This window comes from Lithobates pipiens, unplaced genomic scaffold (assembly GCF_037356315.1).
Source record: "Lithobates pipiens isolate NorthernLeopardFrog02 unplaced genomic scaffold, aLitPip1_a1.2 Scaffold_22, whole genome shotgun sequence".
NCBI classification, from domain to species: domain Eukaryota; kingdom Metazoa; phylum Chordata; class Amphibia; order Anura; family Ranidae; genus Lithobates; species Lithobates pipiens.
In genome coordinates this window covers 262,995,529-263,007,785 of record NW_027507784.1, presented here as the reverse complement: position 1 = coordinate 263,007,785, position 12,257 = coordinate 262,995,529, and the positions used below count along the sequence as shown (strand labels likewise).

The 12,257-nt window shown below is 39.0% G+C and overlaps 1 protein-coding gene across 1 annotated transcript in view; it reads left to right on the top strand.

The window, feature by feature from the left end:
• PMS2 (PMS1 homolog 2, mismatch repair system component) overlaps positions 1–12,257 on the top strand; it is a 133,252-nt gene that overhangs the window by 49,148 nt on the left and 71,847 nt on the right. Inside the window, exons 8-10 of the mRNA XM_077449028.1 lie at positions 2,296–2,395; positions 2,883–2,967; positions 5,530–5,682. Of these exons, the coding sequence (XP_077305154.1) occupies positions 2,296–2,395; positions 2,883–2,967; positions 5,530–5,682 (338 nt within the window). The remainder of the gene's footprint in view (positions 1–2,295; positions 2,396–2,882; positions 2,968–5,529; positions 5,683–12,257) is intronic.

Here is a 12,257-nt window from a genome sequence, read left to right as displayed (position 1 = left end):
AACGTGTTAAGTATGGAAAAGTATATTTACCAACACAGAGGCCGAGCGGGACGCTTTGAGCGACTGTGGGGACCCTGGCTTGATACCCCCGGGTTGTCACCCCTGGAGCTGGTTATGGGACGGTTGCTTGGTTAGGGAGTATAAGGAAGGCCATACCGGGGTACAGTGGTGTGAAAAAGTGTTTGCCCCCTTCCTCATTTCCTGTTCCTTTGCATGTTTGTCACACTTAAGTGTTTCGGAACATCAAACCAATTTAAACAATAGTCGAGGACAACACAAGTAAACACAAAATGCAATTTGTAAATGAAGGTGTTTATTATTAAAGGTGAAAAAAAATCCAAACCATCATGGCCCTGTGTGAAAAAGTGATTGCCCCCCTTGTTAAAACATACTATAACTGTGGTTGTCCACACCTGAGTTCAATTTCTCTAGCCACACCCAGGCCTGATTATTGCCACACCTGTTCACAATCAAGGCATCACTTAAATAGGAGCTGCTTGACACGGTAAGGTCCACCAGAAGATCCTTAAAAGCTACACATCATGCCGAGACCCAAAGAAATTCAGGAACAATTGAGAAAGAAAGTAATTGAGATCTATCAGTCTGGAAAGGGTTATAAAGCCATTTCCAAAGCTTTGGGAATCCAGCGAACCACAGTGAGAGCCATTATCCACAAATGGTGAAGACATGGAACAGTGGTGAACCTTCCCAGGAGTGGCCGGCCGCCCAAAATTACCCCAAGAGCGCAGCGACGACTCATCCAAGAGGTCACAAAAGACCCCACAACAACGTCCAAGGAACTGCAGGCCTCATTTGCCTCAGTTAAGGTCAGCGTTCATGCCTCCACCATCAGGAAAAGACTGGGCAAAAATGGCCTGCATGGCAGAGTTCCAAGGAGAAAACCACTGCTGAGCAAAAAGAACATCAAAGCTCGTCTCAATTTCTCCACAACACATCTTGATGATCCCCAAGACTTTTGGGACAACATTCTGTGGACCGATGAGACAAAAGTGGAACTCTTTGGAAGGTATGTGTCCAAGTATATCTGGCGTAGAAGGAACACTGCATTTCATAAAAAGAACATTATACCAACAGTAAAATATGGTGGTGGTAGTGTGATGGTCTGGGGCTGTTTTGCTGCTTCAGGACCTGGAAGACTTGCCGTGATAAAAGGAACTATGAATTCTGCTGTCTACCAAGAGATCCTGAAGGAGAATGTCCGACCATCTGTTCGTGTACTCAAGCTGAAACGAACTTGGGTTCTGCAGCAGGACAATGATCCTAAACACACCAGCAAGTCCACCACCGAATGGCTGAAGAAAAACAAAATTAAGACTTTGGAGTGGCCTAGCCAAAGTCCTGACCTGAATCCTATTGAGATGTTGTGGTATGACCTTAAAAAGGCCGTTCATGCTCGAAAACCCTCTAATGTAACTGAATTAGGACAATTCTGCAAAGATGAGTGGGCCAAAATTCCTCCAGGACGCTGTAAAAGCCTCATTGCACGTTATCGCAAACGCTTGGTTGCAGTTGTTGCTGCTAAGGGTGGCCCAACCAGTTATTAGGTTTAGAGGGCAATCACTTTTTCACACAGGGCCATGATGGTTTGGATTTTTTTTCACCTTTAATAATAAACACCTTCATTTACAAATTGCATTTTGTGTTTACTTGTGTTGTCCTTGACTATTGTTTAAATTGGTTTGATGTTCCGAAACACTTAAGTGTGACAAACGTGCAAAGGAACAGGAAATGAGGAAGGGGGCAAACACTTTTTCACACCACTGTATGTGTTGTTGTAGGGGGGGGGGGGCAGGTAATAGGGCTGCGGCCCGACTGGACAATTTTGACCTGTACCTGTGGTGTTGTGTTCGAATAGGGTGATACTTAATACCGCTTACGGAGTATGACTTTGCTATGTACAAGGTGTCTTTATGTGTATGCTGTTTGACTATGTATACTGCGCTGCTTATGTGATGACCTGTGTGTGTTTTTGTGTGTCAATAAAATTCGTTTTGATTAAAAAAAAAAAAAAGAGGGAAATTTCCCCTACTTTGTAGAACTTTCCTACTGTTTCATGTTGTTTCTGAAAAAGGAAGTGAAGAGAATTGACAGCAGAAAATAAACTGTCTGGGGCTTTAACCCTTCCCTATGCTATAAAAACCTAAAAAAAAAAAAAAAAAACACCTTTTTGCTATTCTTACACTTTAGGATGTAGAGAAATTTCATTCAGCTGTGAGAGCTTTTATATACTATACAGTGCATTCTGAAAGCATCATTGTTGGCGTTTTGTTTTAGTATTACAGGATACTTATCTCATTGTGATCATGGTGTGGGAAGAAGTGCAACAGACAGACAGTATTTCTTCATCAACCAGCGGCCATGTGATCCTGCCAAGGTAACCTGCTCTTGGTTGGGCTGCACATAGGCATTACATCTTACATCTCATTTGCTTTTTATTACATCAGCTGAATAAGGAATACTTATTTTAAATATAACACATACATTTTAATCATACATTTTTATAAAAATGTATTCATTTCTTCTTGTGAATTCATCTGTTTTCTACAAGTGCAACAAAATATCTACCCGAAATTCAGTTTGCTTTTAACTTTCTATGTAATGAACAAAATCTGAGAAAAATTTTACTAGCTTTCACCAGTTCTCATTTTGGAAGTACAGAGCACCTTTCACCAGTGTTATGGAGAGAGAAGGTGTTTGTGGCCCAAATCAGGAGAGCTGCTTAGAATCACAATGCTTTTCTTCCATAGATACATTACAAGGAGTGAGCATTTGTAATCCTGAGGCAGGAAGTAAACAATTTTCGTTTTGGGTGTAGATGCGTTTTAACTTCTCATTTGTGTCCCTTTGCTTTCTTCCTTCAGGTTTCCAAGGTAGTAAATGAGGTTTATCATATGTTCAACAGACATCAGTATCCATGTGTTGTTCTCAACATAAGCGTCAATTCTGGTGAGATGCTTTCTTGCTCTGTAGTACATCCACTTCCTTTAGCAATACGGAATCTTTAGATCATTTAGTCAAAATGTTGCCCCCATATTCCTGTTAGTTTTGGAAAGCTTGGTTTATTTACAAATAGGGATTTTTAGCTCTCTGAGAACAAAAACATTTTTAGTTAGAAAAGAAAATGAATCACCACTGAAGCTCGAAAAAAGTGCTTTTCAGGGTGAAACGTGGCCGACCTGGCCCCTTGCTGCTTTGCTGTAGTTGCTGCAGCCCAGTGTGTGCTCCTTTTTTTTTTTTTTTTTTATTTGTCAAAGTAATTCGCAGTACATTTGCTTGTCGCTTGGAATTAATGGACTTTACTAAACAAAAAACACATATAATGTTAAAAATTCTGACTTTTGAAAAAAAAATTCCATCCCGCTCTCGAGTTTTCTCATCAGTACGGTTGAAAACAAACGCCAAGTTGACCCCCTATTGATCAGCGATTGAACAGACTTTCCTATGGCTTTCTTTTCCCAATAATTTCTGTTCAAAATTCTGTCCATCTATGGCCAGATTTACCTTGGTACGCTCTATTTAAAACTGTAAAAATGAAACACTAAGAATACAAACTGTTAATTTAGCCCTGATTCACATCAGTGTGGCTTTGAAGTTGCGCTACTTCAGCATGACTTCAAATCCGTGTGCTTTGATGTGCAACGTCATTTAACAGATGTGTTTTTTTTTTTTAAATCAGTTTTTTATTCAAGTTTTTAATCAAACAGAACACAGCACACATACATCCCATGTACAGGTTGAAAATCATAATAGAAACAGTCTAACAAACATGACTGTTAGGAGTGTAATGAAAAAAAAAAAACACATTATTTGTGTTCTCCTCTCCACTATTGTTGGTGGGTACATTGACATCCACTTTTGTGCTGTTAGCTTACAAGCCTGAAATAGGCTTAAAGTGATAAATAAAAATCTTGCATGCTACCAATAATTTATTAGGCTGAAAGCCTTGAAAGAAGCATCCTGTCGATGCAAGGAAATGTAATAATGCCTTTCAGCTTCTGACAACAGTCAGACTTCCATATGTTGTGTTTTAAATCAAACAATTATATATAAATATTGTGCCGCGCTATGTAAATATCTCTACATAATACTAGAAACAAAATATTCAAACCTGCTATCAATCCATAAAGTGCAAGTGCAAAAATAAATGTTGTGTCCCACTACATAAATTAGTCTGCTGCAATATAACACAATGAATATAAAACAATTCCAATTATTGTGATGCAAATACAAAAGAACATATAAAAATATATAATATTTAAATATGTGCTCTAAATATTCCAGTGCAATAAATCAATGTAAACAAATTTTTCACATAAAAAAATTAAATCCTTAAACAATCGATCAATCTATATATATAGTGACTTGTAATAGTGCATCAGAATTAAACTCTTGGTGACTTTTTACACGTGCTCCCCCTGTGTGATTGCGCTCAACTCAGGGTTTGCGACCGCACAGTTAAGTTTGGTCAGACAAGCAGTAGAACGGTCATTGGGCTCAAGGTTAAGCGACTCTGTGTATCCTCAGGCGCTTCCATATGGTAGTCCCCAGATCATATATAGAAAAAATAGTAGGCTAGATTGTGTGATAATGTTTTAACATATGTCTATGTACTCACATGCTATAGGTGCTACCAGCGCACCACTATATATAAAGTGTGAACAAAAACGAATCTCCCAATCCTGGAGGCAAAAGGTTCTGTGTCTCTAGGCTAGAGACATAAAAACTAGATTTAGAGATTCGTTTTTGTTCACGCTATATATAGACCTATGTATTATAAATAATTGGGTTCGTTTTTGCATAGGGGATAAGGAGACCAAGGGTACTCTTGACAATGCCACTGTCCATTGGTCACCCGACGTCTCATACCCATTGTGTTCTTGCTGGAATATCTACCAATTCTTGAAACCTATTGTAAAGATACACTATAGTTGGGATATAAGACCCTGCTTATCATTCCTTTTCACCAACAGTAATATTATTTTAGATTGGCTACGTTTTATTTCATGGTAGCGGGCCTGCGCCTATATAGCATGCCTGAGTTGTAGGAATTTTAAAAATCTTTGGTTTTACAGATGTTAATGCAAGTCACACTAAAATTGCACAGAAATAGTGCAGAAACCTTTTTCAAAGTCATTGCGATTTAAGTTGCAGCAATGTGAATATTTGAATGCAGCAAATGGGGTGCGACTTGTGATGCGACTTTGAACTGTCCATTCGCATGACAAGTCGCGCTGGTGTGAACCAGGGCTAAGTCATATAAATTTATGGAATACCTTTAAAACTTTGGACTTGTAAGTTAACTGATTTATACGTACAGGTCTGTGCTGCTATTTTGTGATTGCCAAAAGCAGCATTAAAATTAGTGAAGCGTTACATGTGGCGCTCGACCTACCGATAGATAATCTTATAGATTTGCTGTGTTCATTTGGATTTTGCTATTGCTGCTTTGCTTACAATTTTAGAAAATTGGTCTGTTTTAAATTTCACTTTTACCTTTTTTATCTACAGAATGTGTTGATATCAATGTCACCCCAGACAAAAGGCAAATTCTCCTGCAGGAAGAAAAGCTTTTACTGGCAATATTAAAGACCTCTCTTCTGGCTATGTATAGTGGGAGTGTGAATAAACTAAATTTAAATAATTCGCTGGTGGATGCCACAGGTGTGTGACTTATGTCATTTGTAGAATATGCAAATCATTTGCTGCTAGTATTATAAAGCCACTAACACTAATGTATTATGTTTAACCCTTTCATGACAACGCCTATTTTTGACATTTGGTGTTTACAAGTTAAAATCCGTATTTTTTGCTAGAAAATTACTTAGAACCCCCAAACATTATATATATATATATATATATATATATATATATATATATATATATATATATATATATATATATTTAGCAGAGAATCTAGAAACTAAAATGGTGATTGTTGCAATATTTTATGTTGCACGGTATTTGTGCAGCGGTGTTTTAAACTTAACTTTTTGGGAAAAGGGACACTTTCATGAATTTTAAAAAAATGAAACCGTAAATTTAGCCCAATTTTTTTGTATAATGTGAAAGATAATGTTATACCGAGTAAATAGATGCCAAACGTGTCACGCTTTAGAATTGCACACACTCGTGGAATGATGACAAACTATGGTAACTAAAAATCTCCATAGGCGACGCTTACAATTTTTTTTTAAGGTTACCAGGTTAGAGTTACAGAGGAGGTCTAGTGCTAGAATTGCTCTCGCTCTGATGATTGCGGCAATACCTCACATGTGTGATTTGAACACCGTTTACATATGCGGGTGTGACTTCGGTATGCGTTTTCTTTGCTGCGCTAGCTCGCGGGGACGGCGGGCGCTTTAAACATTTTTTTTTCTTATTTATTTTAATATTAATAAATTGTTTAAAAAAAAAAACATTTTGATCGCTTTTATTGCTGTCACAAGGAATGTAAACATCCCTTATGACAGTAATAGGTGGTGACAGGTACTCTCTTTATGGAGGGATCGGGGGTCTAAAAGACCCCCAGTCCCTCCTTTGCACTTCAAAGTATTCAGATCGCCGTTTTCGGTGATTCTGAATACTGTATATTTTTTTTAAACCGGCACCATTGACAGCAGAGTAAACGGGAAGTGACGTTAGGACGTTGCTTCCGTGTTTACAGTCAAGAGACTGGAAAGAAGTTGCTTACGGCTTCATTCAAGTCTGTCCCTAACCGCCGGAGGCATCGGATTGTTGATCGAGGCCTCCGGTGGAACGGGAGACCCGGTGAGAGCAGGGGGGGGCTCCTCCGGTATAACAGCCGAGCGGCTTTTAGCCGCATAGGTTGTTAGCACTGGAAAGCCAATCGCCGGCTCTAAAAAACAGTACCGGGATGATGCCTGCAGCAGCGGGAATCATCCCAGTATAACCCCCAAAAGCAGCATACGCAAATGTGCGTATGCTTGGTGGGAAGGGGTTAAAGAGTAACTCCACTTTTGTTAAAAAAAAAAAAGGGTTTTAACAAACTGTTGCAGATTCCTACCTTCTTGTTATGTGTTATGTTATGTGTGTGTTTGTGTCCATGTGGTAAATTAATCTAATGGGAGTGGTTTCATAATTATCAATCAGCTGCTGCACCTGCATGGCTCTAATGAGGATAATTACAGGGTCTGCATCCCTTTAGACATGATTTCCTATTGGGAGTTTCTCACAGAACACCTCCACGTAGCCATATTGCATTTCATTTTTTACAGAGCTGCAGATTAAAAAGGAAAGGTCATTTTTAATAAAATTTAATTACAATTTGACTTGAGTCGCAATTGTATATCTTATATATATATATATATATATATATATATATATATATATATATATATATATATATATATATATATATATATAAAAAATTTTTGCTTTCCCCCAACCCCCCCCCTACGAAAGTGTAGTTTTATCGTTTAAGGTTGGCAATGAAAATTATTTAATAATCTGTAAATCCTACAATGCAAAAAAAAAATTAAAATCTGCTATGCTAAAGTTCAATTAACTCAGTGAAAACTTTATAACCATATTGTTACAACATATTTATCAGTGAGCTTCTACAGAAATGGGCCCTCTGTCTATCCATTATAATGCATGTGCTTCTACTATAGAGACTCTCAAAATTTTGAGTTAGGACTGCAGATCATACTGGGGTGCTGTGAAGAGGATCTGTAGCTTATCCATTTGTTTGTAAATGTGTGTAAACTAAACCCCTGTTTTTAACGCATGCTGTTAGACAGGATAATTCAGTTGGTTGCAGGCTGTTCGGTAAGTTGAGCTAGGATTTTTCTTTGGTTTTTGTTTGACATGTGTCGATCTTCTATGTGCTCCTTGAATACATTTTTTTTTTAGGGGTTCCTCAAGAAATTAACATATACAGAGCTCATCGTATTTTGAGCTAAGAAATTGGGACTTCCTGGCCCGCATAATTATAGCCTCGAGATGCAAACTTTCAGAAGACCTGAACATAAAAAAAAGACTACAGTGGATATAAAAGTCTACACACCCTTGTTAAAATGTCAGGTTTTTGTGATGTAAAAAATGAGACAAAGATAACTAATTTCAGAAATTTACACCTTTTTAATCTGATCTATAAACTGCAGAACTCAGTTGAACAACAAACTGAAAGCATTTTGGTAGAGAGAAGTAAAAATAAAAAATATGTTTGCATAAGTGTGCACACCCTTAAACTTATACTTTGTTGTAGCACCTTTTGATTTTATTACAGCACTCAGTCTTTTTGGGTATGGGTCTATCAGCATTGCACATCTTGACTTGGCAATATTTGCCCACTCTTCTGTGCAAAAACACTCCAAATATGTCAGATTGCAAGGGCATCCCCTGTGCACAGTCCTCCTCAGATCACCCCCACAGATTTTCAATCAGATTCAGGTCTGGGCTCTGGCTGGGCCATTCTAAAACTTTAATCTTCTTCTGGTGAAGCCATTCTTTTATTGATTTGGATGTATGCTTTTGGTTCATTGTCATACTAAAAGATGAAGTTCCTCTTCATGTTCAGCTTTCTAGCAGAAGCCTAAAGGTTTTGTGCCAATATTGACTGGTATTTGGAAATGTTCATAATTCCCTCTAGCTTGACTAAGCCCCCAGTTCCAGCTGAAGAAAAACATCCCCAAAGCATGATGCTGCCACCACCATGTTTCACTGTGGGTATGGTGTTATTTTGGTGACATGCGTTTTTTTGTTTTTTCACCAAACATATCTTTTAGAATTATGGCCAAAAAGTTCAATTTTGGTTTCATCAGACCATAACACATTTTCCCACATGCTTTCGGGAGACTTCAAATGTGTTTTTTTACAAAATGTAGCCAGGCTTCGATGTTTTTCTTAAGAAAAGGCTTACATCTTGCCACTCTACCTCATAGCTCAGACATTTGAAGAATGTAGGAGATTGTTGTCACATGTACCACATAGCCAGTACTTGCAAAATATTCCTGCAGCTCCTTTAATGTTGCTGTAGGCCTCGTGGCAGCCTCCCTGACCAGTTTTCTTCTAGTCTTTTCATAAATTTTGGAGGGATGTCCTGTTCTTGGTAATGTCACTGTTGTACCATATTTCTTTATCATACATCACGGGACACAGAGCCATAGCAGTTATCAGATGTCTAAAAAGAGATACTGGCGCACAGATATATTATGTTGATTGGGTCTGCTGCAGTCAAAATAACCCCTTTAGGTGGGTTATAAAATATTTTTATATGTGGACTGTGCCAACCTAACAAGTACATTTAGTTATATTCTTCACCACTGTTATAAATTGACGTGCTTTAACACCCCTTCTCAATCCAACCAACCAGTCCGCACTAATTGTGATACCTTTTACAACATGTTTATTGTGTCAAATATTTACGTGAATTCAGATCAAAAAGTGCAAATATGTATTGAGCTTCCTGATGAAGCAATTTTACCTTGCTGCTGGGTCTTTGTGACGTGAACACCTTCCGCGCGAAAGTGAGGCTTGGAGCGCACGCAGCACGGGAAATCACAGGGGAACACACATCGGTATACTGGACCCCATTTACACGGCTGGAAAAGCTTGGTGTTATCCGTTTAACCACTTAACGACCAGCGCACGCCGATGTATGTCCTATTTTTGAAGAGGGATATCTAGGTAACGGCAGCAGCTGCTGCCACAACCGAGATATCCATCTCTTCAGGCGCCGGTCGTCTGTACGATAATGGTGGTCTCCGCGGCGAGTTCACCGCGAGATCACCGCTATCGGCGGCGGGAGAGGTGCCACCCCCCTCCCGCCGCCCTCCCGCACCTTCCGCCGCTTACCGGAGCCGTCGGTAGAGGCGGAGGCGATCGGGTCCTTTTCCTAGCTGGTTATACCTATACTGGTTATACCATAGGAGGGCGGAAGCGACGTCAAAACGTCACTTCCGCCCATACCTCTTAAAGGTATATTTTTTTTAAATGTCATTTTTTAATAGCATTTTATTTTTATTTTTTTTTTGCATTTTAGACCAAATATGAGATCTGAGGACTTTTTGACCCCAGATCTCATATTTAAGAGGACCTGTCATGCTTTTTTCTATTACAAGGGATGTTTACATTCCTTGTAATAGGAATAAAAGTGATCCATTTTTTTATTTTTTTTTAAACAGTGTAAAAATAAATAAAATCAATTAAAATAAATAAGAAAAAAAAAAAGGTTTTTAAAAACACCCCGTCACGACGAGCTTGCGCACAGAAGCGAGCGCATACGTGAGTAGCGCCCGCATATGAAAACAGTGGTCAAACCACACATGTGAGGTATTGCCGCGATCGGTAGAGCGAGAGCAATAATTCTAGCCCTAGACCTCCTCTAACGCAAAAAATGCAACCTGTAGAATTTTTTAAATGTCGCTTATGGAGATTTTTGAGGCTAAAAGTTTGACGCCGTTCCACGAGCAGGCGCAATTTTGAAGCGTGACATGTTGGGTATCAATTTACTCGGCGTACCATTATCTTTCACAATATAAAAAAAAATGGGCTAATTTTACTGTTTTCTTATTTTTCTATTCAAAAAAGTGAATTTTTCCCCAAAAAAGTGCGTTTGTAAGACCGCTGCGCAAATACGGTGTGAAAAAAAGTATTTCAATGACCGCCATTTTATTCTCTAGGGTGTTAGAAAAAAAACAATATAAAATGTTTGGGGGTTCTAAGTAATTTTCTAGCAAAAAAAAACTGTTTTAAACATGTAAACACCAAATCTGAAAAAGAGGCCTGATCCTTAAGTGGTTAATGAACCAAAGGTGAGCATTCACCTATATCTGGTGAGTGGCCAATCTACATAAGGGTGAAGTTTTTGTTGCATGATTAACACAGGAATGAACAGGAGTCGTGATCACTTACTGAGGATACATATCTGGGACTATATTTATGGGAATTTTCCTCTTTTTTTTTTTTTTTTCCTGCCATGATGGAATGTTACTATTATTTGAACACGTATTTAAAAATTGATTTAATCTTCAGTTTATGAATTGTGTTTTCACATAGAGGGATTATTTATTATTTATTTTATCATTTATTATTATTAATTTATTATTATATTAAACATTTGTAAATTTATTGGTGGTATTTAGCACAGTTTATACATATTTGCACTTTTTGATCTGAATTCACGTAAATATTTGACACAATAAGCATGCTGTAAAAGGTATCACAATTAGTGCGGACTGGTTGGTTGGATTGAGAAGGGGTGTTAAAGCACGTCAATTTATAACAGTGGTGAAAAATATAACTAAATGTCTTTGTAAGGTTGGCGCAGTCCATATATTCCATATATAAAAACATAGTAGTTCAGGTGATGGACGCCGGCACACCCTAAGACAGGATTTCCACTCCCTATATAACACCTCCCACTACTTGGAGTACCTCAGTTTTTTTGCCAGTGTCTTAGGTGTTGGTCACGAGTAAAGATGTGTTGTGCTGAGCTCCACTGGGGCAGGCTATGCAACCGGATACATTCAAAGTGTCTTTTTAGGCCGAATTGAATGGTGCCCAGGCCTCATGGCGGATGAAACGAGGTTTAGCCCGTAACGCTTCTCTTTTTAGAGAGCTGGACCCCGGGATCCAGTGCTTTGGTTTTTTCAGCCATAAAGTTTTCCAGACGGGGTGCTTTATGGGTCCAGAAGTGTGGATCCCCCGATAAAAAGGGGCCCTGTCAAAAACCATGAACCAGACGGAGACAGAAGTACAATTAAATAACACTTGTTTAGAAATAAAAAATAAAGTGGTAAATAGAGTAAGCGTAGTCAAAGCATAGCCAGAGTCCAGTAACCAGATTGAGTAGTCAGCCAGGCCAGAGTTCAATAACCAGATCAGGTAATCAGCCAGGCCAGAAGTCAAGGATCGAAGTGGAGGAACAGCAAGCGGGATAAGGAGCCAGAAGGGATGTCAGAAAGCCAGTCTTTAAACAGGAACGCAGGAGATGGTTTCTTGTGATGTGACCAAGGCGAAGGCAGAGATGATGTGAGCTGGACAGCCTTAAGTAGGCAGGTCAGACAAGCACGATCAGGAACAGCTGGTTAACTGTGGAGAGAGATGAGAGCTGGCATTTAGCTGACAGCTGAGCAGCCAGCCCAGAGAAGGAAGGGCTAAGCCAGCCTTGACATTACCCCCTCCTCAATGACCCCTCTCCCTCGGAGGACCACCGGGCTTGAGGGGAAAAAGTCTATGGAAATCGCAGAGGAGGACAGGGGCATGAATGTCCG